General features: G+C 50.2%; 1 protein-coding gene across 1 annotated transcript in view; it reads right to left on the bottom strand.

Annotated features, from left to right (window-relative positions):
- LOC144695760 (gamma-aminobutyric acid type B receptor subunit 1-like) overlaps positions 1–25,838 on the bottom strand; it is an 84,574-nt gene that overhangs the window by 33,754 nt on the left and 24,982 nt on the right. The window contains 8 exon segments of the mRNA XM_078566733.1: positions 5,004–5,081; positions 6,192–6,255; positions 9,243–9,491; positions 11,071–11,262; positions 14,436–14,501; positions 14,789–14,890; positions 17,136–17,306; positions 24,886–25,020. Coding sequence (XP_078422859.1) covers positions 5,004–5,081; positions 6,192–6,255; positions 9,243–9,491; positions 11,071–11,262; positions 14,436–14,501; positions 14,789–14,890; positions 17,136–17,306; positions 24,886–25,020 — 1,057 coding nt within the window.

Below are 25,838 nucleotides of genomic sequence, written 5' to 3'. Positions count from 1 at the left end.
ATGAACCTTTCCATTAACTTTCAGAACGATAAATAGTGGGAGTAAGTTACATACTGGAATCTAATCAAGGGGTTCAGATGGTTTATAGCTAGAATAATGGATACCTGGGAGTGAGTTACAGACTGGAATCTAATCAAGGGGTTCAGATGGTTTATAGCTAGAATAATGGATACCTGGGAGTGAGTTACAGACTGGAATAATATTCACAAATAGAACTTATTTTCAAAAGTAAAACTTAGAAATGTGAAATGGAAATGAGATGAATCTCAAGTCAAGGATGTGAGCGTCGGACACTTGATGTTGTGTTGCAGCACTGCAGGCCTGTGTCTCACTGTGAGAGTTCCTGCTAATTAATAGGTTGTCAGGTTTGCCAGGCTGAATAACAAGCTGCTCTGGAATGTACACAGCACAGCATGCTGGAGCCACCTATGGGTGCACTAATTGGGGATTATTGCTGCTCTGCTGATGGGTTTGTTAATGTATGTGCTGCATTTTCCCCCTCCCTGCACTTAGATTCTGACTTCCCTGTTGAAAATTGTCGCCTTTCAATACATTTGCTGTTATTTCGAATCACTTGGGCTTCATCTTGATATTGGCTTTGGCACAGTGGGAAGCACTCAGGCCTCCTAAAACCAGAAGCCGTGGGGGTTCAAGTCTCACTGTGGTGACTTATGCCCGTAATCTTAGCCAGCGCTCCCCTGCGCAGTACTGATGGAGTGCTGCACTGCCGGTGGTGCTGCCTTCCAGGTGAGATATTAAATCAAGGCCCTGGATGCCCTCTGTGCTGTGGATGTTGAAAATTCACCATTTTGGTGAGGAGCAGTGAGGCTCATTCAGGTATCCTGGCCATGAGTTACCCTTCAACCAGCCTCACCAGGACAGGATATTTGGTCATTGCCACGTTGTTGTTTGCAGGATCTCGCTGTGTGTAAATTGGTTGCCACAGCTCCTAGATTACAGAGTAGTGACTACACTCCAGAATGTACTTCATTGGCTGTAAGGCACTTTAGGACACACGGAGATCATGACAGGTGTTTGTATAAATGCAAGTCTTTCTTTGTTTTTGTGTTAAATGAGCGCTTGGACAACTGTGGCATTGGGGGTGGCTCCACGGACCTTCAGTCTCAGTAGAGACAGCAGGAATAGTTATATAAGAGGGCAAGTCATTGGTGTTCAGCATTCTTATTCATAGCAGCAGATATCTCCCTGGGCGTGCAGCCACCATTTTCACCTGCTGATGCGGGTTGTCTTTGATGCCTCCTGTCCCCCCCTTTTTTTTTAAGGCCAGCGGTCTAGATCGTTAACCACTGCAATTAGCATCCAAGGTCACTGAGAGATCAATTGCTGCAAGCAGGGAGCTAGGTTTCTTTTGATTGGTGGCTGCTTGTAAAATTCCTGGCTCGCATCCTGGGAAAAGATCTGAGTTATCAAGGTCAGGAAAGCCAGAAAGATATCCCTGACTTGTCATCTCTCTTTTTGCAAACACTCGACACTTCGAAATGTGTCGTCTGAATAATGAGTACCTTATCGGCAGTTGCACACTAGACTTGAAGCTTTATATATGTGTGGCTGAATGTATATAATATAAATATATACAGCATATTTTTTATATAAACCTTCCCAGGGATCAGTCCATAATGAGCATAGAAGCATACAGCACAGGAGGAAGCCATACAGCCCACCATGCATGTGCCAACCCTTTGAAAAAGTAACCGAATTAATCCCAGCCCCCTACTCTTTTCTCAGATGCAGCAATTTGTTTTCTTTTTCAAATATTTATCCCATTCCCTTTTTAAAGTTATTATTGAATCTGCTTCCACCACCTGGTCACCAAATGCCGGGTCTGTCTGGTCTCCCGGTGCAGGGGGCGTCTGGTCTCCCGGTGCAGGGAGCGTCTGGTCTCCCGGTGCAGGGGGCGTCTGGTCTCCCGGTGCAGGGGGCGTCTGGTCTCCCGGTGCAGGGAGCGTCTGGTCTCCCGGTGCAGGGAGCGTCTGGTCTCCCGGTGCAGGGGGCGTCTGGTCTCCCGGTGCAGGGAGCGTCTGGTCTCCCGGTGCAGGGAGCGTCTGGTCTCCCGGTGCAGGGAGCGTCTGGTCTCCCGGTGCAGGGAGCATCTGGTCTCTGATGCAGGGAGCGTCTGGTCTCTGATGCAAGGGGTGTCTGCTCTCTGATGCAGGGGGTGTCTGGTCTCTGATGCAGGGGGTGTCTGGTCTCTGATGCAGGGGGCGTCTGGTCTCTGATGCAGGGGGCGTCTGGTCTCCCGGTGCAGGGGGCGTCTGGTCTCCCGGTGCAGGGGGCGTCTGGTCTCCCGGTGCAGGGGGCGTCTGGTCTCCCGGTGCAGGGGGCGTCTGGTCTCCCGGTGCAGGGGGCGTCTGGTCTCCCGGTGCAGGGGGCGTCTGGTCTCCCGGTGCAGGGGGCGTCTGGTCTCCCGGTGCAGGGGGCGTCTGGTCTCCCGGTACAGGGGGCGTCTGGTCTCTGATGCAGGGGGCGTCTGGTCTCTGATGCAGGGGGCGTCTGGTCTCTGATGCAAGGGGTGTCTGGTCTCTGATGCAGGGGGTGTCTGGTCTCCTTATCTAGGGGGGTCTCTGGTCTCCCGATGCAGGGGGTGTCTGGTTTCTGATGCAGGGGGTGTCTGGTCTCCCGATGCAGGGGGTCTCTGGTCTCCTAATGCAGGGGGTCTCTGAACCCCTGATGCTGGGAGCCTCTCTCCTCTGAGACAGGCTGTACCTTTTCCAGTTCTCTTCACACTGTGCGGCTCTCTTTTCCACACTTCCCTCTCTCTTTTGTCACTTGCGACACTGCATGATGAGTGTGATTAATTTCCAGCCAGCCAGCTCGAGCTGTGAGCACAAACTGCTGAGATTTACTAACTGTCCTGTGACTTGTTAACTCCTCACTTACCTGCAGCTGTAGCCCTTTCTCTGCAAATCACTGCTTCCTTTTAAAACCTTTTGCTTCTTTCTCACCGATCTTAGCAATGTTTATCTCATCTTGCATTAATATAGCGTCTTTAACTTTGGACACATCCCAAGATGCTTCACAGGAGCAATTATCTAACACAATTTGACACTGAGCCCACATAAAGAGATGGTGAGCAAGACATTGGTTTTAGGTTTAAATGTTAAAAGTAGGGACAGAGGTGTAGAGGCAAGAACATTTAGGGAGGGAATTCCAGATCTTAGGGCCTGGGCAGATCGAGGCATAGCCACGAAATGGTGGTACGATTAAAATCAGGGATGCTCAAGTGGCCAGAATTAGAGGAGCACAGATAGCTCGGAGGCTTATGTAGAGATAGCGAGGGGAGAGGCCATGGAGAGGTGTGCGAAGAAGGATGAGAAGTTTAAGACTGAAGTGTTGCTGGAGGAGCTGATGCAAGGTCAGCAGGCACAGCGGTAATGAGTGAACAGTACTTGGCGCGAGTTAGGATGCGTTCAGCAGAGTTTGGATGAGCTCATGCTGATGGAGTGAGGGAGGTAAGGGGTCAGGCAGGGGAGCGGTCCCCAAATCTCACCCTCTTCCCTTCCCTTCTAGCCTCAATGGGACAAGGTTCCATGACCACTAACCTGTCACAGTGTGACTATAGGTGATGAGTAATAGAAACTTGCTCACTCAACCAGTGGACGGTGGGGAGGAGGGGGCTATCGCATAGGAAGCCTGTCCTCACGTGAAGAACAAATACACACAGGCTCTCGATCTAGACTGAGGCCAATGGTCCTCAGGGACTGAGGCAAATTATCCATCCTCCTATTTGAAATATGTAATTCTTAAGATGTGGGTGTCGCTGGCAAGGCCAGCGTTTGTTGCCCATCCCTAACTGCCTTTGAGATGCTGGCGGTGAGCCACCTTCTTGAATGGCTGCAGTGCATCTGAGGAAAGGGGAGGCCGTCCTTCCTATGGATTCACCCACAAAGAACTTCAATTTATAAGCTGCCTGCCATGTCCTCAGGATGTCCACTTGCCGGATGAGTCCAGCTCCAACAACACTCAAGCCCCAGATGGGGCTTCAGCGTTATGTCTCTTTAGAAAGATGGTGCCTCTGACAGTGCAGCACTCCCTAAATACTGACCCTCTGACAGTGCAGCACTCCCTAAATACTGACCCTCTGACACTGCAGCACTCCCTAAATACTGACCCTTTGACAGTGCAGCACTCCCTCAGTACTGCCCCTTTGACAGTGCAATGCTCCCTCAATACTGACCCTTTGACAGTGCAGCACTCCCTCAGTACTGACATTTCTGGCAATGCAGCACTCCCTCAGTACTGACACTTCTGGCAATGCAGCACTCCCTCAGTACTGCCTCTCTGACAGTGCAGCACTCCCTCGGTGTGACACTTTGCCAGTGCAGCACTCCCTCAGTACTGAACCTTGAAAGTGCAGCACTCCCTCAGTACTGACCCTCTCTCAGTGCAGCACTCCCTTAGTACTGACCATCTGACAGTGCAGCACTCCCTCAGTACTGACCATCTGACAGTGCAGCACTCCCTCGGTACTGACCCTCTGACAGTGCAGCACTCCCTTAGTACTGACCATCTGACAGTGCAGCACTCCCTCAGTACTGACCATCTGACAGTGCAGCACTCCCTCAGTACTGACCATCTGACAGTGCAGCACTCCCTCAGTACTGACCCTCTGACAGTGCAGCACTCCCTCAGTACTGACCATCTGACAGTGCAGCACTCCCTCAGTACTGACCATCTGACAGTGCAGCACTCCCTCAGTACTGACCCTCTGACAGTGCAGCGCTCCCTCAGTACTGACCCTCTGACAGTGCAGCACTCCCTCACTAGAAGTGTCAGCCTTAGATTTTGTCTTCAAGTCCCACTCCAGGGACCTGAACCCAACCTTCTGACTCAGAGGAAAGTGAGGTACTGACCAAGCCCTGGCTGATGGAGCAGATACTGCATCTGTCAAGAACGAAGCATAAACAAGGGTGAGTCTCATTCCAAATACAGGTGGGGATTGAGTGTCATGTCATGACACCGAGCAACAGGACAAAGTGACTCACCAAACCAGCGGTCAGTGCCAAAGTAAGACATGTTGTCATTCGTGCTGTCATAGTAGCAGATCTTCACGTATTTAGCATCTGTGGGGAAAGAACAAAGTCATTCTATTACAAAACTCCTCCAGATAATAACAGGATAAACATTCACCATCCTCACCTCACCTGCCTCTCCCCATTCACAGTCAGGCACCGGGCAGCCTGTTCCCAGTGGAGGGGATTAACCCTCTCACCCAACTCTCCCCCCATTCACAGTCAGGCACCGGGCAGCCTGTTCCCAGGGGAGGGGATTAACCCTCTCACCCACCTCTCCCCCCATTCACAGTCAGGCACCGGGCAGCCTGTTCCCAGGGGAGGGGATTAATTCTTCCATCGGAGCTTCCCAGAGGGAGAGATTCCCAGCAGGTAAAGGGGGAAGGCCCAGGATATATGGAGCCAGCTGCAGACATGAAATACAGACAAAGAGACAGGGAAAAATTCTCTGGCGAACACAGTTAAATTCCATCCAGGGAAATACAATGAAATCAGCCATGCAATTATGTGCAAAGCATCTCCGAACATGCAGCAAGGTGGAGGGAAGATGGAGGGAAACCACTCCGGAAAGTCTGGGACTAGATAAGGGATCTGGATTTCTGTGGTAGTGGAAATGGAAAATGTTAATGTGCTGACAGCTCCCTTTGCTCCCCATCCGACATTCAGTCCTGGTGAATTCAATCAGATGCTGTGGGCAGTGTGTGATCTGTGTGCTGCTGCCCAAAAACCATTTCTACTACCTTTAGCACACGGGGAGACGGTGGAGTAGTGGTAATGGACTCCTAATCCAGGCCGATTCTCTCGTTCAGATCCCACCATGGCAGCTGATAAAATTTTAATTTGATTAATTGAAAAATAAAAATCTGGAATTGAAAGCTAGCCTCAGTGAGGATGACCATGAAATTATCATCGATTGTTGTAAGAAACCCATCTGGTTTACTAATGCCTAGTATGGAAGGAAATCTGCCCTCCCTTCCTGGACTGGCCCACATGTGACTCCAGACCACACAGCAATGTTGTTGACTCAGAAATGACTGACCAAGCCATGCAGTTGAAGGGCGATTAGGGACGGGCCACAAATGCTGCCTTGCCAGTGATGCCCACATCCTCCAGGAAAGAATTTTTTAAAAAACTACAGCTGCAGCACAATGGTAAATACACCTTGCAATTGCTCAACCATTGTCCAGGCCATCCGAGATCCACTGGCATCGAACACCACGTGACCCTAGGGGAGAGAAAGGACATGTCAATAGACGTCAAGATCCATCAATGTTCAGGAAAGCCATCAGCACAAAGATTGGGAGAGGAGGGGAGAGGAGACGCAAATGTCAAACCGATGGTAATGTCAGTTCTAGGGATCTAAGCTGGGAGAACCATAACATTCCTTAAGTATTCTTGCACTGATGCCACTCCATAAATGCACCAAGGTAGACACACACACTGAGCAGCATAGGGACTGACACGCCAGCTCGGCGGACAGCAGCAAAGCACTTTCCCTGTGCCTTAAATGACTTTCTGTCTCTATGGCAGCCAGCAGCAAGCACAGGCACGTGCTGATGAACACAAACACAGGCACTTACAAGATGCACCAACACACACACACACCACACACACACACCACACAAGCACAGACACCACATAGGCACACACACCACACAGGCACACACACCACATACACAGTCACACACACAGACACACTCACACCACACACACACACACACAGACACCCCATACCCACACAGACACACACACCACACACACACACACACACACACACCACACAAGCACAGACACCACACAGGTACACACACCACACACACAGACACACACACAGACAGACACACCACACCACACACACACAGGCACACACACACACACAGACACACACACAGGCAGACACACAGGCACATACACACACAGACACACACACACACACAAACCACACACACACACAGACCCAGACACACACACACACATTGATGTATCTGAGATGGAGCTCCACACATCAGTAACTAAATAGTTTTTGGAAGAGGCAGGAAGAGCAATGTGTTTGAGAGATGCGACATCTCACATTGAGGAGTGGGTTTGAGACAATATCCCACAAATAAGAGATTCCTCAGTGTGGTGAAGGAGCAAAGGGGTCCAGGCATGTTGATGATTAAATCCTGAGAAACAGGGTAGGGAAGAGCAAAAGATAGCTAGTGAAAATAGAAAATTGGGCCTGAGGGTTTATATCGAGAAGGAGTGGAAATAAAAGCAACAAGATCATGCTGATTGTGTAAAACAGTGGCCACATCTGAAATGCTGAGTGCGGTCTTGGGCCTCCCGCTACAGAAGAGATAAATATCCTCAGGAACAAGTGCAACACAGATCGCTGCTTGGGTTAAGGGCTCAGGGAAAACCTCAAATCAAAGACAACTTTGTTTACTCTCAGACTCCGAGGGAATTTGTTTAAAGAGGTGTTCAAAATGGTTGTCAGCCATGGCTCAGTGGGCTGCAATCTTGTCTCTCAGTCAGAAGGTTATGGTTTAGAGCCGGAGATGAGCACATAGGCCAGGGTTTTCAGGATGGTGGGTTTTCCCTTTCACCATCTGACAAGTTGGCAAGTCCGCAGCCATTTCACACTCCAATAAGCGTCAATAGGCCGGAGACAGGACTTCTGCCCCTCGCTCGGGATTGGCCGGCAGCTCCCGAGTCCCTGCAGTGGGGCTGCAGTGGCCAGGACTGGAACTGCAATCGGTACCCAGAGTCTCAGATCCAGGACCGGACAATGGTGGGGGTCTCAGGGCATGGAGGGGACGTGAGGCACAGGGGAGCAGGCAGAGGCCCTATCTGCCCTCTCAGCTGGGTGTGAAAGATCTCAACAGCACCATTTTGGACAGGAACAGGAGAGTTCTCCTGGTCTATCAATATTACTTAAAAAAAACTGGTTATCTGATCATTAACCTTCTGGTTAAAATGTCTTTGTTTTCACGTACCAGACACACTTGCTTACAAATAAAAACTTACACACAGCACACTAAAAGAGACTACCTTTAATTACAGGCGCACAGAGACACAAATAAACATACACAAACAGGATAAACACAGACAAATTATACACCAACACCGACACATGACACATAAATGCACGCACACAGACAGATATACATCCACACATGCATAGATATAGAAAGATTGATACACACAAAGACTTCTTAAAAATTCTTTCATGGGAATGTGGGCATCACTGGCAGGGCCAGAATTTGCTGCCTATCCCAAATTGCCCTTGAACTGAGTGGCTTGCCACACCATTTCAAAGGGCGGCTGAGAGTCAACCACATTGCTGTGGGTCTGGAGTCACATGTAAGCCAGGCCAGGTAAGGACGGCAGATTTCCTTCCCTAAAGGGAACCAGTGCCCAGAGCCCAAGTCCCAGGATGCCAGGAACAGGTGAGTTTTGGGGTTCTCAGGGCAGGGAGGGTAGGGAGGCCTGGGGGTGGGGTGGGTGGGTGGGCACTGGAGGGGATTGGGGTCAGAGGAGAGGCCAGGATGGGGAGGAGGGAGGTCCTGCGGCTGTGCTGGAGGGGGCGGCACCCGATGTTAAAAGGGAGCTGCTGATGGAGGCGCACCCACCCCCCCAAACCCCCAACCTCCCAACCTCCTGCCCTGTACCCTCCCCCCCCAACTTCCAGGTCAAGGCCTGAATCCGGTTTATTTTCGGGCTTCCCCCATTCCCTGGAACTCCTCCTGCCATTCTGAAAATTGGGGCTGGCTGGGAAACAGTCCTTAAGTGGTCCATAATTGGCTGCTTAAGGGCCTTAATTGGGGCAAGGGTGGGTGGGCTGACTCTGGCCTCGCCCGCCCCAGTATCAAGTTGCGGAGAGGTCGGGGCAGGTGGGAACCCAGCGGGAAGGCCATCCGAGGAATTTTACGCTGACACCCCACATACAAACCCACCACCGGGAGAGTGTAAAATTCTGCCTATAGTAACACTTACACACAGACACACAAGCGCACAGGCACACACAAACAGACACAGACATAGAGATACACAGGCACACAGACACACACACACAGATAAACAAACACACACATGGAGATACACAGGTGCAAACACACACACATTCACAAAGACAAATAGACAGGCACACAGATACAGACAGAAACACAGTCAGAAACACAGACAGACACACAGACTGACACACAGACAGACACACAGACAGAGACATACCGAGACCCCATCGAAGGAGGAGGAATTCATGGCTTTGTAAAGCTCGTCGGTGATGTCCCTGTTCTGGCTGCGATAGTTGAACTGCTCCAAACGCATCTGCTTCTTCTCCAGCTCCTGGGCCGTTTTGTTCAGGGCCAGGGCCAGGGCCCAGATGGCATCGTAGGCCAAGGGGGCCTCTTGGTAGCCCCCCGTCTCCTCCGGCGATTTCTTGATCACCATCTGCAGTTTCTCCAAGAACTCTTGCGAGGTCTGGGCATGGATTCAGAGCGGGAAAGTTACATGGGCTACATCACATAGAATCCAACCCATCCAGCTCACAGCTGTCAGGCAACGTCTTGATTTTAAAATTCTCATCCTCGTTTTCAGATCCCTCCATGGCCTTGCCCCTTCATCCCTGTAACCGCCTCCAACACCCACATCCATCTGGGATCTCTGCAACTGCACATTCCAAATTTCAATCGCTCCACCATTGGCGGCTGTGCCTCCAGATGTCTGGGCTCTGGAATTTCCTCCTAAAACTCTTTGCCTCTCTTGTTTTCCTCCTTTAAGATGCTTCTAACACCTACCTCTTCAACCAACCTGTTGGTCACCTGTCCTAATATCTATTAATGAGGGTTAAGCGTCACATTAGGTTTTATAATTCCCCCCCCATCCACCCCCTCCCGGTTAGGATGTCCTCCTACGTGTTGCGTCATTCCATGATCCTACCGCTGAGATGCACTACAGCAACTTGCCAAGATTTCCTCACCCCATGACCCCCAAATACTTGACCTCCAACACCCAGGCCAGAATATTACGTCCCGCGGGTGGGCGGGCACGCACCGGACCCGAATGGACGCGGAACAGCGCGAGGTGACATCGGGCGAGCGTCCCGGCGCCAACGCGCACTCACACGGGATTCCGCTCGGCGGGCACGTGCGGCAGTGGGAAGCGTGCCTGTCGGCGGGCACGTGCGGCAGTGGGAAGCGTGCCTGTCGGCGGGCACGTGCGGCAGTGGGAAGCGTGCCTGTCGGCGGGCACGTGCGGCAGTGGGAAGCGTGCCTGTCGGCGGGCACGTGCGGCAGTGGGAAGCGTGCCTGTCGGCGGGCACGTGCGGCAGTGGGAAGCGTGCCTGTCGGCGGGCACGTGCGGCAGTGGGAAGCGTGCCTGTCGGCGGGCACGTGCGGCAAACAGGCCCACTGGCGATGCAATCAACAGCCATGTCCCGTGGCCCGTCCACATTCACAGCTGGCGGCGGATTCGGGCCAGGCTGCAATCACATTTCTGCTCGAGCCTCGATCCAGGGCGGGCTGGAATCTCCGTGTGGAAATAAGATAGAGAGAGAGACAAGGGGGCTGGTTGTTGTTACATTAACACCTGCCCCCCCCCCCCCCCGGCGGTGCTGGGTATTTCAGCGCGTGCTTCACGCTGGCTGCCCGTTAATTGGACAGCAGGCGTGAAATGGCGGTCAGGAGCCAATCGCAGCCGCTGGTCCATTTCCCGCCCGCCCCTGGGCCCGCCCACCGCACGCGCCCGACGACCGAAAAATTCAGGCCCGAGACAATCAAAGTCTAGTGCGCACCTGGGACCCGCCCCCTCTCCCACCTCCCCCCGGTCACATGTGCTTTTTATTCGTGCATGTCATGGCATGTACTTCATTGTCGCCGGGTGGAAGCGCTGCAACTTCCTACCTAACAACCCTGCCGGAGCACCTTTAACCCACACTCACACCGGAGAAGGCAGCTCGCCACCGCATTCTCACAGGCAGCTAGCGGGGAGGGGTAATAAACGTCAGTGATGCCTTAAAAAGCAAAACTAGCCCCCATTCCTTTCAAAGCTGCGTCCTCACCATTTTGGAAATTCCCCTGCTGTTGGTGGGATTCACCATGAGGATCTCAGTGGTGAGGTGACCCTCCACGGCTTCTGTCATTTGCTGCACCGTACAGTTGATGTTATTGTCCTGGATCTTGAACCAGTTGTCCGCGTACCATCCGATCAGGAACCAGACATACTTCTTACCGTACAGCTTCTCCTTGTATACCTGCAGCCGGGGAAGAGAGAAAGATGCAGCGCAGTGTAGGGAATTAACTGGGAGAGCCGTTCGCACAGCGCAGCTAGAGCAGAGTGTTTTTCGTGAGGGATGTGTTATAACAGTGATAGTGAGATGTGGTGTGTAATACCAGAGAGTGTGGTAACGACAGATGTGTGTTATATCGGAATGTTACTGTGAGACATTTTTTAAAATCAGAATGTTACAGTGAGGAGTGCGAGGCATATTATACCACTTCTACAGTGAGGGGAGTATTATACAAGATGTTACAGTGAGAGCAGTGTTATATCACAGTGTTACAGTGAGGAGTGCGAGGCATATTATACCACTTCTACAGTGAGGGGAGTATTATACAAGATGTTACAGTGAGAGCAGTGTTATATCACAGTGTTACAGTGAGGAGTGCGAGGCATATTATACCACTTCTACAGTGAGCGGAGTATTATATAAGATGTTACAGTGAGAACAGTGTTATATCACAGTGTTACAGTGAGGGGAGTGTTATGTAAGATGTTATAGTCAGAGCAGTGTAATGTCAGAGTATTACAGTGAGGGTTTTTTTATGTAAGATGTTACAGTCAGAGCAATGTGATATCAATGTTACAGTGGGGGGAGTTTTATATAAGATGTTACAGTCAAAGCAGTGATATTAATCAGTGTTACAGTGAGGAGTTTGTTATATCTGTGACAGTTATATGGAAAGAATATTGTGTCAGAGTGTTAGTGTGAATGACCTAAGTTATATCCTGCACTGTCTCTGATCTGGGTGTGTTTGTTAGGGTAGTCATGTGATAAGAACTTGTATTTATTTATATAGCAACTTACCATATCTTTCCGAACTGTCTTACACCTACAATGAATGATTCTAAAACGCGATTGCATTTATAATGTGACTATGCACAAACAACAGCAATGGGATACTTCATGGGATAATGTGCTGTTTTTAAAAAAATTTCCATGGGATGTGGGCATCACTGGCAAGGCCAGAATTTGTTGCCCATCCCTAATTGCCCTTGAACAGAGTGGCTTGCTCAGCCATTTCAAAGGGCAGTTAAAAGAGTCAACCACATTGCTCTGAGTCTGGAGTCACATATAGGCCAGACAGGGTAAGGATGGCAGAACATTAGTGAACCAGATGGGTTTTTACAACAATCAATGATAGTTTCATGATCACTACTACTGAGACAAGCTTTCAGTTCCAGATTTTATTGATTTAACTTAAATTCCACAAGCTACTGTGGTGAGATTTGAACCCATGCCCCCAAAACATTACTCACCCAGTGACATTACCACTGCACTTCTATATCCTCTTAGTCCAGGAAGGGCAGTTTGACTGTTATGTCAGGGGAATTCCTTGCGCCCTGTTAACAAGTGACATCTTGAAGCTGATTGAAGCAGTTGATTGGGTAGATAGAGAGAAACAATTTCCTCTGGTGGAATGGCCCAGAATAAGAAGGTATAACCTTAAAATAATAGCTAGGCCATTTTGGAGTGATGTCAGGAAGCACTTCTTCACACAAAGGATGGTTGTAGGGCTGAAATCATCAATTTTTGCAATTTTATATTTTTATATTTTAATTATGCTTTGCTCTCGATTTGAAAAGAGCCAGTATTGATTTTCTGAAAGTTACTTTGTGGAACTTGATTTAAAACTAAGTGTGATTGTGCTTTGATTAAGTCAAGCAATTAATCAATCAATTCGTGAATAGTAATCAATAATGATATTATTAACTGTGGACTTGTTTTTCCCACTCTTTCGTCTTGTTTTCATATTGGTCAGACCACATTCGCAGCTGTTATTTTGTTTAAACTACTGTTTTTTTCGCTCTTCTGGCTAGATAAAAGTTGTCTTCTATTCTTTATGAGCAATCAGTTCTTACATCATACGATGACCCTTGAACTGGAAGCCAGGACAATGGATAACCTTGCACATGGGGTGGTCAACTATGGTGTGGAAATGGGAAATGGAGTCTGATTGATGGGCAGTATAACCAGATTGACGCCATTCCTTCACTGTCGCTGGGTCAAAATTCTGGAACTCCCTCCTGAATGGCACTGTGGGTGTACCTACACCACATGGACTGCAGCGGTTCAAGACGGCGGCTCACCACTGCCTACTCTGGGCAACTAGGGATGGGCAACAAATGCTGGCCCAGCCAGCGAAGCCCACATCCCGTGAATGAATTAAAAAAGGTGGGAGACACTATCAGAGAGACGTGTAAACAGCCTGCCGGCAAAGTCTGCAAGCCTCACAGTGCCTGTGAGAAAAATTTGATAAGGACTCATGGTAAGGGTGTTAAACGATATAGGAGTAAGGTGGGTAGACAGAGTTAAGGTAAGGATCAGCTAGGGTCTAAGTGAAAAGTGGAAGAGGCTCAAGGAGCCAGATAGCCTCCTTCTGTTCTACGGGATCTTTAATACACATCTCTGCCAAAGAATGTTACCACTGACAATGCAGCACTTTCTCATTAATGCACCAGCTCCCCCTCAGCCAACAGTGCGACACTCTCAGCACTGGTGCTGGGAGTGTCAGACTAGACTTTGTGCTCAAGTCTCTGAATCGAGCCTCAAACAGGTCGGAATGTCCCATTAGGGAAAATCCAGGCTCTGAGGGGGCAGCTGTTTCTGAGGTCCTTGCCCTGTATCATGTGCTGTCAGGGTGGTCTGAATGTGACAAGAGACAGTAATCATGCTCAGGAAGTAACCTCCCTCTCTCTCTCTCTTGCCTCTCAGTCAGAAGACTGTGGGTTCAAGTCTCATTCTAGAGACTTGAACACAAAATCTAGGCTGACACTCCAGCCCCAGGACAGAGGGAGTGCTGCACTGTCAGAGGTGCCACCTTTCTGATGAGACCTTTAACCTGAGGCCCCATCTGTCCTCTCGGGTGGACGTAAAAGGTCCTACTGTGTTCTTTGAAGAAGAGCAGGGAAGTTATCTCTGATGTCCTAGTCAATAATTATCCGTCAACCAACATCACTATGTGATCATTATCACCTTGTCGCTTATGGAAGCTTGCTGTGTGCAAATTGGTCACCAAGTTTCCTGCATTACAACAGTGGCTACACCTAAAAAGTATTTTTGCCTGCTTTGAGGTACTCTGGGGAATTGCAAGGATGGGAAAGGCACTAAATAAATGCAAGTTGCTTTTTTCATTGAACTCGTACCTCACAGAAGACTTTCCTTGCCTCAGTTTCGTAGAATAACCCAACAATGATACGGGCATCTTGTCTCTGCAGAAACAGATTAAAACACTCCATTAGGTTATAAAACCAATCACGGCTTCCTCCCTGCCTAAACGATACAACATGCTTGGGGTCTGAAGGAATTATTCATTCCTGTCTGGTGCTGCATAGTCCTTGTGTGTCTCAGTATCAGCTCCTGTGCATGTACAGTGCACAGTGCTTTAAAAGGGGGGTGATTCACTCCTTTCTAGTACCGAATGTCCCATGTGTGCAAAGTGTGAAAGCTGATGATCAGTCCTTGCTGCAGCCTGTTATTCCGACGGCTCGGAGGTTACCTTGAGGTTTTTAACAGCGACGCCGGGGTCTGTCAGGAAGCTCTGCCGCACGCTAATCTCGATCCCGGCCTCCTTCACGCGCTGCTCCAAATCGTCTAAAGTCTGGGAGAGGAAACAGAGAGGAGTATCAGGACTTCTGAACGGCTCCAACAAGCCGCTGAGCGCAACTCAGACAATGGGGAGCTGAACTCCAGGCTCACCTCAGCCCCGTCTGCTAGGTTGAGGCATCTTCAACGTGCAGCTGGTGAAAACTGGGCCAAGGATGTAAGGTCGGATGGAGAAATGGAATCAGGAGGAGTAATAGAGATATGATGACACAGAAGAAGGCCATTCAGCCCATTAGAGTTTCTTATTCATTTGTGGGACGTGGGCATCACTGGCTAGGCCAGCACTTATCACCAATCTTCAGATGTGTAGTTGAGAGTCAGCACATTGCTGTGGGTTTGAAGCCACATGTAGGCCAGACCAGGGGTAAATACAGCAAATTTCCTACCCAGATGGGTTTTTATGATAATCAGCAATAATACTTTAAATTCCAGATTTTTATTGAATTCAAATCTGCAGTGGTTGGATTTGAACCCAGGTCCCACAGAGAAGTACCCTGGGTCTCTAGATTACCAGTCTAATGACAATACCACAACGCCACCACTTCCCCTCCTCTCTGCGAAGCAATCCAGTTAGTCCCATTCCATCCCCCTGCTCTATCCCCATAGCCCTGAAAGTTTATTTCTCTCAAGTGGCCATCCAATTTTCTTTTGAATTCCTTCATCATCTCCTGTTCTATAACCCTCGTGAGCAGTGAGTTCCAGGTCATTACCGCTTGCTGCGGAGAAAACGTCCCTCCTCATGTTCCCCTTGCATCTCTTTCCCAAAACCTTCAATCCGTGCCTCCTCGTCCTTGCACCATGAGCCACTGGGAACAGCTTTACTTTGTCTACCTTATCTAAACCTGTCATCATCTTGTACATCCCAATTAAATCTCCCCTCAATCTCCTTTGCTCCAAGGAGAACAATCCCAGCTTCTCCAACCTAACCTTGTTGCTAAAATGCCCCCTTCCCTGGAACCATTCTGGTGAATCTCCACTCCGCCCTCTCAAGGAGCCTCACACCCTTCCTAAAGTCTGGTGACCAGAACCGGACTCAATGTTCATGGTAAATGAAGAGGAAGAGGGATCAGCATCTGAGGGCTGTTGGAACATGGGCTCAGATCCCACCAGAGACAGTGTGAGAATTGGAATTAAGTAACAAATCTGCTATCAGGAGAAGTGATTTGGAAGTTGTAAGAGTATCGTTAAAAGCCTCAAACCTCTTCACTCATACCCTTGCAGATAAAGAAATCTGACATCCTTATCTGGTTTGGCCTACATGTGACTCCAGTCCCACTCTCAAGTGGTCAAAACTTGACGGCCCTCGGAAGTGGGCTAGCATGCCACTCAGTTTTTAAAAAATTCTTTCATGGGTTGTGGGCGTTGAGAAGGTGGTGGTGAGCCGCCTTCTTGAACCACTGCAGTCCATCCGGTATATGTATACGCACAGTGCTGTTAGGGAGGGAGTTCAGGGTTTAAACCCAGCATCAGTGAAGGAACGGCGATATAGGTCCAAGTCAGGATGGTGATTGACTTGGAGGGGACTTGCAGCTGGTGATGTTCCCATGCATCTTCTGCCCTTGTCCTTCTAGGTGGCAGAGGTCGTGGGTTTGGAAGGTGCTGTTGAAGGAGCCTTAGTGAGTTTCTGCAGTGCGTCTTGTAGATGGTACACACTGCTGCTATTGTGCATCGGTGGTGGAGGGAGTGAACGTTTGTGGAAGGGGTGCCAATCAAGCGGGGCTGCTTTGTCCTGGATGGTGTTGAGCTTCTTGAGTGTTGTGGGAGCTGCACTCATCCAGGCAAGTGGAGAGTATTCCATCACACTCCTGACTTGTGCCTTGTAAATGGTGGATGGGCTTTGGGGTGGGGGCAGGAGGTGAGTTACTTGCCATAGTGCATAATAAAGGGATATGGGGTTAGTATGGTAAAAAGGCATTAAAGTGGATGATCAGCCATGATCATATTGAGTGGTGGAGCAGATTTGATGGGCTGAATGGCCTACTCCTGCTCTTATATTCCTATGTATCACCAAGTTCTCCGGGGACAAATGAGGAACAGGCCTTACCCAGACCTAGAAACTGAATTAAAAGAAAACCAGTTCTCCTTCCCATTTCTCCGCGACCCCCTCCATCCCACGTGCACCCTTGATGTCGTTCCACACGCGATGGCCCATCGGAGATCCCGGCAGTTTGCGTTGCCCATCCGGCCCTTAACTCGGTCGGCAGGGCCAACCCCCCGGCATGCTGGCACACGGACCTTACCGAGGTGAAGACTTCTGTGGTCTGTTGGATGGTGGCGATCTTCGTCCAGCCCCACCTCTTGAAGAGCTTGACCCGGGTTGGGTTGTGGAGGGTGGCGGAAGGGTGAGTCCGGAAGAAGGTGGGGAAGCGCTGGCGATTGGAGAGAGCAGGAGAGCTGGAGCCGTACGAGAGCTGCAGAGAGGAGAGCAGAGGGTCACCAGCGTGCTCAGTGATGCACAGGGGGCCTCACACTGTGTGATACAAATGTCATATCCTAATAAGCACCAAATCCCATTTGTTCATCACCCACTGTGCTCACTAATCTCTATTAGTTCCCAGCTTGGCAACATCTAGGAAAATAGGACTTGGGAGTAGGGGTAGACCATTCGACCCCTCGAGGCTGCTCCGCTATCCAATGAGGTCATGGCTGATCTGGCTGTGATCTCAACTCCACTTTGCCATCTGCCCCCCCATAACCCTCGACTCACTTGTCTATCAAAAATCTGTTTAACTCAGCCTTGAAATCTGTTTAACTCAGCCTCCACTGCCCTGCAGGGAAGAGAATTTCACATGTACTAACAATCCTTTGAGAGAAAAAAAACTTCTCCTCGTCCCCATCTTAAAAAGGGAGACCTCTTATTCTTAAACTGTGCCCCCTGGTTCTTGTCTCCCACACACATCCTCCTGGTATCCACCCTATCAAGTCACCTCAGGATCTCATTTTCCTAAACTCCAATGGGTATAGGCCCAACCTGTTCAACCTTTCCCCATAAGATAAGCCCCTCAAACTTCAATTTTAAAACTCTCGCCCTTGTTTTCAAAATGTCTCCGTGGCCTCTACGCTCTCTATCTCTGTAATCTCCTCAGCCCACAGCCCTCCAAGATATCTGCGCTCCTCCAATTCCAACCTCTCGAGCACCCCCGATTTTAATTGCTCCATCATTGGTGGCCATTCTAAGCCCCAGGCTCCAGAATTCCCTCACTGCTCCTCTCTTCCTTTCTATCTCCCTTTCATAGAAACATAGGAACTAGGAGCAGGAGTAGGCCATTCGGCCCTTCGAGCCTGCTCCGCCATTCATTATGATCATGGCCGATCATCCAATAGCCTGCTCCCGCTTTCTCCCCATACCATAGAACCATAGACAAGTTACAGCACAGGAAGAGGCCATTTGGCCTATCTTGTCCATGCCAGCCCGAGGACACCCAGGTGCCCTTTCTAATCCTGCCTTCCTGCACCCGGCCCATAGCCCTGCAGCTTACAGCACTTAAGGTGGAGACCCAGGTACTTTTTAAAAGAGTTTAGAGTTTCCTCCTGTAATCCTGAAAAGCCACCACTTTGACCAAGCTATCGGTCGCCTGTCTCAAAACCTTTTTATGTGCATGGCTCGGCGTCAAATTTTGGTTTGGAAATTGTTGCTGTGAAAGGCCTTGGGGTGTTTTGCTTCTTTAAAAGCTGCTGTGTAAATAAAAGTTGTTCCTGTTGTTGACTCAGACCCAGGGAGTGCACCATACTGTGCAATGCACAGTATCAGACCCTGTGTTGGCGGAGATTGAGGGGGTGGGGGGTAGCTTCACACTGTGTCCTTCCTCGCTGTGGCTGACAGGGTCTTGTTGCAGGAGGTGGAGGAATTCACGGCTTCCACTTGGAGAGCAGCTCAGCTCAGCAAATCAGCAGCTCGAGAGCTGAACTGCTGCCAAGCACCCAGCGTTGCTAAGCAACACTGCATCAAGAGAGGAGAAGGTTAGTGAAAGTGTGCTACTCTCTGCAAATTGCATGAGAGCCGTTCAGCACTGTGACCCCTGATGGGCACAAAATATCGTCCACTTTATTCAAGCTAAGGGCCAGCTTCACCCAGGGACAGGGAGCTGAAAGCTAGAGACAGCCAAGAACATGCCCACCACTTTCTCTCTCTCCTCTCTCTCTCCAAGTTTTTCCCCTCTCTGATTCTCTCTGTTGTTTCTCTCTTGCTCGCTTTCTCTTTGCTCCCTCTCTCTTTCTCTGCCCTTCACTTTTCCTGACCCTCTCCCTCTCTGTCCCCACCTTTCTCTGCACACCCCCTCTCTCTCTCTGCCCCCCTTTCTCTCTGCCTCCCTCTCTCTCTCTGCCTCCCTCTCTCTCTCTGCCTCCCTCTCTCTCTCTGCCTCCCTCTCTCTCTCTCTCTGCCTCCCTCTCTCTCTCTCTCTGCCTCCCTCTCTCTCTCTGCCCCCCTCCTCTCTCTGCCTCCCTCCTCTCTCTCTCTGCCCCCTCTCTCTTTCTCTGCCCTTCACTTTTCCTGACCGTCTCCCTCTCTGTCCCCACCCTTCTCTGCACACCTCCCTCTCTCGCTCTGCCTCTTTCTCTCTTTCTCCTTGCCCCCTCAGGCTTTCTGTCCCTCACTATCTTTCTGCACCCCCCACCCCTTCTCTCTGGCCCCTCTCTCTTTCTCTGCCTCTTATTCTCTCTGCCCCCTCTCCATCTCTCTGCCCTTCAGTCTTTCTGCCCCCTTTCTCTCAGCCACTATCTCTTTTCCCCCTCTCTCCCGCTCCTTGCCCCCTCTCTCTCTCTGCCTCCCTGTCTCTCTCTGCCTCTCTCTTTCTTTGCCCCTCAGTCTCTGACTCCCCCGTTTCTTTCTCCCCCTTGCCCCTCTCTCTTGGCCCCCCTTCTCTCTGCCCCTCTCCTTGTTGTCACCCCTCTTTCTGCCCTTCACTCTCTCTGCCCCTCTATTTCTCTGCCCCCTCTCTCTGCCCCTCGCTCTTAATCTCTTGCTTTCTCTGCCCCTCAATCCCAGATCCCAGAATTTGATACCCACATTAATCTCAGCGTGATGGCCATTGGGCCACTGGGATCGGCCTCAGTGCCCTGGCATCCCTTGCACCCCCTCCCCCCCCAAAATCAGCCGGCTTCTCCAATCCTGACGGCAGGAATGTGCAGGGGAATTCGGGATGAAGCAAGCAGGAGCGACTGAGCTCGACGGAATCTGACTCCTGCAGGTGAATATCTTACTTGCCCTTGCGTTCGTGAAGAACAGGCACGTGGGGAAGATGGAAGAGGGTTAACGGTGCCCAGTTTGCCCACAGCAGTGAAATGGCACTGTGCACCCATCCCGCTACACCAGGGTTAAAGCACACACGGTGTTTGTTCCTTATCTCTCATTGCTTTTCAGGGTTGAGCTCCACAGGGCAGTTGCCTTGGCAACGGTGAGCGCTCCTCGCGTTGCTCTCTCTCCCTCTCTCTCTCTTATTAACCATCTGGAAAACTGGGAAAGCAATCAAAATTGAGCCGGGAGTGGGAGCGGGTCAGGAGCTGGGCAATGGAAAAGGAGGCCGAGCGCCAACGAGGTGCAGATTATGCATGTGCCACTCACCCACTGACACCACCCCCACCCCCACCCCCTTCCCCCAACACCTCCTCAGTGCTGATCCTGGCTGACACGCCACAGCTGTCACATTTAGCATCCACAAGCTCAGCTCTCTCTCTCTCTCGGTGAGCCAGAAACAGCCAGCCGGACATTAGGGTGGCCATTTTAACTGTTGGCCGACGATTTAAAATGGCTGCTTATCGGAACTGGCCATCCATTCACAACCAATTTTCCCTTGCTGGGGCTTCAATGGAAAGCAAAAGTCAGGCTGGAACGGGAAGGGCACATAAGGGGCTGTCAGCTCGTTATCGACCATTTGACACGATGCCCAAAGTTAAATTAACCCCCCCCCCCCATGTGACTGTACAGCAGGACAGGGCCTCGGTAGTAAAGTTAGCCACGTTTTGAAAAACCTGTCCTTTCCTGGCCGTTCCGGCCCACCGCCCCTCTGATTCTCGCTGGCCGGGGTGGGAGGGTCTCAATCCCGCAGGAGCTGGTTGACCTCCAGACAGCGGGGTCATTCCTCACATGCAGCCTTACACTCGTCTGATCAAGCGTGACCAGTGCCGGGTCATGGCTTCACCTCGCAGGAGTCCTGGCTGGTTTGCGTCTTGTATCCTGATCCGGGGAGCTCTGCGGGCAATTGGAGCGGCCTCTGGCCACTCCCGCCTGCCATCGGTCAACGGGTTTTTCAGATCCGCGTGGCCCACAAACTACTCGTGTTTTCACAGCATCTGAAACTATGGTTTAGGTTTTAAGGAGCGTCGAAAGTGAGGTAGTGAGGCAGAGAGGCTGGCGGGGGGGTTCCAGATCTAAAGGCATGGCCGCCAATGGCGGAATGATCAAAACCGGGGATGCTCACGAGGTCAGATTTGCACAACCATGGAGATTCCTCGTTCACACCTCTGTTACCTCTAGATTAGCCTGTTCCAATGCACGACTGGCTGGTCTCTCGCATTCTCCGTAAGCTTGATGTTGTCCAAAACCCCGCTGCCACGTGTCTCAACTCGCACAAAATCACATTCCAATATTGCTCCTGAGCTCGTTGGCTCCCGGTCAAGCAGTGTCTTAATTTTAAGATTCTCATCCCCGTTTTAAATCAATTCGTGGCATCACCCCTCCCGCCTCCATAATCTCCTCCAGGCCCACAACCCTCCAAGATCTCTGCGCTCCTCTAATTCCGGCCTCTCGTGCGTTCCCAGTTAGAATCACTCCGCCATTTGTGGCCGTGCCTTCAGTTGCCTGGGCCCCAAGCTCTGGGGTTCCCCTCCCTACACCGTCTACCTCTCTTTCTTCCATTAGGACACTCTCCCAAACCTACGGGAGGGATTTTCCGACCTGACACCGGCAGGCGCCTTGGTGGGCGGGATGAGAAAATTTGGAGAGCCATTGACTTTTAAAGGCTCTCTGAATTTTCCCATCCCCACCCACTGGTGCGGGACCGGAAAATCCCACCCCTACCTCTTTGGCTAAGCTTTTGGTCATCTGACTTCATATCTCGATCTATTGTTTCATCTCCACCTTTTAGCCCATTTTGATCCTTTCCCCCCACCCCATCCCCGCTAGGGCCATTTGCCACTAGCTTGCTTCCCTTAATGTCCCCATTAGCATATCCTTTAGATAATATCACCACCATCAACACCCCTTTGTCCTTTTGTCTGTGACATCTTTGGCAGTCTCTTCTTGGCCTCCACCTATCACTGACCCCTATCCAGCTCTACCTGTCCCACCCGCCTCAACCAGCTTATATTTCATCTCATTTCTATATGTCTTGGTTCTGATGAAGGGTCATATGGATTCGAAATGTCAACTGTATCCCTCTCCGCAGAGGCTGTCAGACCTGCTGAGTTTTTCCAGGTATTTTTGTTTTTGTTCATATCTCCTCACGTGGTTTGGTGTCACACTTTATTCTATCATGCTCCTCTAAAGCACCTTGAGACGTTTCATTACGTTAACGGCGCTATGTAAACATTAGCTGTTGTCGGCTGTGGGGCTGAATACAACCTGAATATAATGTTCCTCGTGATATCCTCGCCTTGCTAACCCTTAGGACTGTCCACTTCTTGTTGCCCACCTTCCATTTTAATCCATTGCCTTTCCTCTGCCACTGTCAAAAACAAAACTGCGGCCAATTTCTTTTTTTGATGTGAATGCAGGCCAAGGACAAGAGAAGCTAAAAAAAAATTGACTGATTCAGTTACGATTGCCACAGAACACGCGAAGCAGGGATTTAATGACTACTGACAGTGAGGAAGAACAGACAAGAGATGAGCAGTAAATCCTGTCACAAATCCCTCCAGGGCCTTCCATCATGATTTCGACAAGAGGGTCAAAGGGCAATCTGCATTCACTCACAACTGGTTTAATAGCTTATGTGTCTGAGCTCCCCAGTGTTTACACCATGGAGATCTATGAAGGAAATTCTGTCAATTAATGGCAGCATTCATTTTTATAAAGGGTTCCCGTGTTTAGATTGCTGGGATAGGACCTGCAGTGTCAGCAACAACAGCCCCTTGCATTTATATAGCACGTTCAACATGGTAACACATCCCAAGGGGCTTCACGGGATCATTATTGAGCAAAATTTGACACATGAGGAAATATTCGGGTCAGATGGCCGAAAGTTTGGTCAAAGAGGTCGATTTTAAGGAGGGTCTTAAAGGAGGAAAGTGAGGTGGAGAGACAGAGAGGTGTGGGAATTCCAGATCTTGGGGTTGGGGGGCAGGGGGCAGGGTGCCAAGGCAACTGAAGGTACAGCCACCAATGATGGAGCGATTAAGAGCGTGGATGCACAAGATGGCAGAATTGGAGGAGCGGAGCGCAGATATCTCAGATGTTTTACTTTATTCTGACATGGGATGTGGCAAGGCCAGCATTTGTTGCCCATTCCTAATTGCCCTTGAACTGAGTGGCTTGCTAGGCCATTTCAGAGGGCAGTTAAGAGTCCACCACTAGTAAGGGGCTGGCCAGGTAAGGATCACAGAATCTTTACAGTGCAGGAGGAAGCTGTTCAGCCCATTGAGTCTGCACTGGCTCTGATTTCCCCTCCCTAAAGGGGCATTAGTAAACCAGATGGGTTTTTACAACAATTAATGATAGTTTCTTTGTCACTGTTACTGAGACTAGCTTTATATTCCAGCTTTATTGACTGAATTTAAATTCCACCAGCTGCCATGGTGGGATTTAAAGGGTTGGGAGATGGGGACACTCCCAAAACACCTACTGCAACATTTCGCACCCGATATTAAGGGGGAGGTGAGTAATCTCGTTCAAAGGAGTCCCCACACTCATTAAGATCTGGATTGTGACAGTTTATCAAGGCCATCATCACGGGAGCCTGTGGGTCACTGTGCAGAAGCCCTGCTTACAGCAGATGCTGAAACATCACACACACCACCATGTGAACATGTCTTTCATTACAGAAGGCCCCTCATTAACTCAGGCACAGCTTCAAGCCAGCCCCACGTTTTCTCTTACATAAATATTTGAGTGAATGGCATACAGCCTTCACAGTGACAGCAGGCAATTTCCTGTACTCCTCGGTGACAGAAAACTGACAACAGATCCACCTTACTATCTGTCGAGGTGCAAACCTACTTGCCTGGCTGAGCTATTGGTAAGTGAACTGGTCTGGTATTTCTGTTGCTGCCTGCTCACCCACAGGGGTATATTGGGCAACAGTGTGAACCAGGTGACAACGATTGACTTGTGTAAAACAGGCGTCCGACACAAATCCATTCTACTCCTGTGGGAGGGTGAGGTTAGCGTTAACCACCCCGCTTCCCGAGGGTTGGAAATGAAACAGAGGGAGGGAGAGAGAGAGAGAGAGAGGGAGGGAGAGAGAGGGAAAGAGTGAGGGGGAGGGAGAGAGAGAGAGGGAGAGAGAAAGGGAGGGAGAGAGACAAATAGACAGGTAAACACACTCACATAAACACAAGGACAGAAACAAATGGAGAGATGGAGAAACAGAAGGAGACAGAGTCAGAGAGTGACAGAAAGAGAGAGAGATGGGGATGGCGGCGAGAAATGGAGTCAGAGAGACAGAGATAGAAAGAGACGAGTGACAGAGGGAGGCAGAGAAAGGGACAGAGGAAGAGAAGGGGTCAGAGGGACAGAGAAAGAGACGAGAGATAAAGAGAGACAAGAGGGAAGGAGAGAGATGAAGACAAAGGGTCAGAGATGAAGGGAGACAGAGACAGACAGGGGAGAGACAGAAAGAGATGGGGACAATCAAGGAGTGGTGGATAAATGAGCAAGACTGAATTAGATGGAGTGACACAGACGTAAAGAGAGAGATGACAGGTGGAGAGAGACAAAGAGAGGTGGAGGGAGGGAAAGTGAGAGAGAGAGAGTGTGTGAATAAGAGAAGAATGGAAGGCGGAGACAGAGAGGGGCCCACAGGTCCTTATTCATGTCCGAGCTGTGTTACTCACGACGATCAGGTTCCACATCCGGGCTGCTTCAGCCACCAGCGTTGAGACACCACTGCACCCTGGCATGAGGACGATCTTCATGGGCTCATTGTAGAGCAGCTCGTACAGGTACTTGGTAGATTTCCCGGGGTCACACTGAAAAGGCAAGCACAACCAATCAGACTGGGACACAGCCTTGCAGCCCAGGATTCTTCCCTAACAGCACTGTGGGTGTACCCACATCATATGGACTGCAGCGGTTCAAGAAGGCAGCTCACCACCACCTTCTCAAGGGCAATTAGGGATGGGCAGTAAATGCTGGCCCAGCCAGCGACGCCCACATCCCATGAATGAATTTTAAAAAGAATTCAATCCAGGGTATTGGGGCTTCAATGGATCCTTGTCACCTATTAATTAAAAACAAAAAATACCCCCAGGGATTGCTCTAACTTGCAGATTTCCAGCTGGTGACACAATGGGTTAGTGGCTCACATCTTGTCGGTGCACCATTCAGCTGTCCAACAGGTGCTAGCACACTGGCTTTGTCAGCTGTGGCTTAGGGGGTAGCACTCGCATATCTACATCAGAAGGTTGTGGGTTCAAATCCTACCTCAGAGACTCAAGAACAAAATCCAGTAGTGAAGGGGGGGGAGCTGCACTGCTTGAGGTGCTCTGTCTTGGACATCTCTCTGCCTTCTCAGGTGCATGTAAAAAAAAAACACATGATGCCATTTTGAAGAAGAGCAGGGGGGTGATCCCTCAGCTTATTTGTCTGTCAAACAGATTAGCTGGTCATTTATTTCCTTGCTATTTGTGGGATCTTGCTGTCCATTAAAGTGCGCTCTCCACTGCCTGTGAAACACTTTTTGTACCGCCTGAGGACGGGAAAGGCGCCATATAAATGCAACCTGTCTCTCTCTCTCTCTCTCTTACAAGCAGATGGAGGAGCACCACACCAGCACGCCAGCCACATG

Source organism: Cetorhinus maximus, chromosome 21 (genome assembly GCF_964194155.1).
Source record: "Cetorhinus maximus chromosome 21, sCetMax3.hap1.1, whole genome shotgun sequence".
NCBI lineage: Eukaryota > Metazoa > Chordata > Chondrichthyes > Lamniformes > Cetorhinidae > Cetorhinus > Cetorhinus maximus.
Note: the sequence above shows the minus strand (reverse complement) of the source record. Positions and strands in the feature narration are given on the sequence as shown.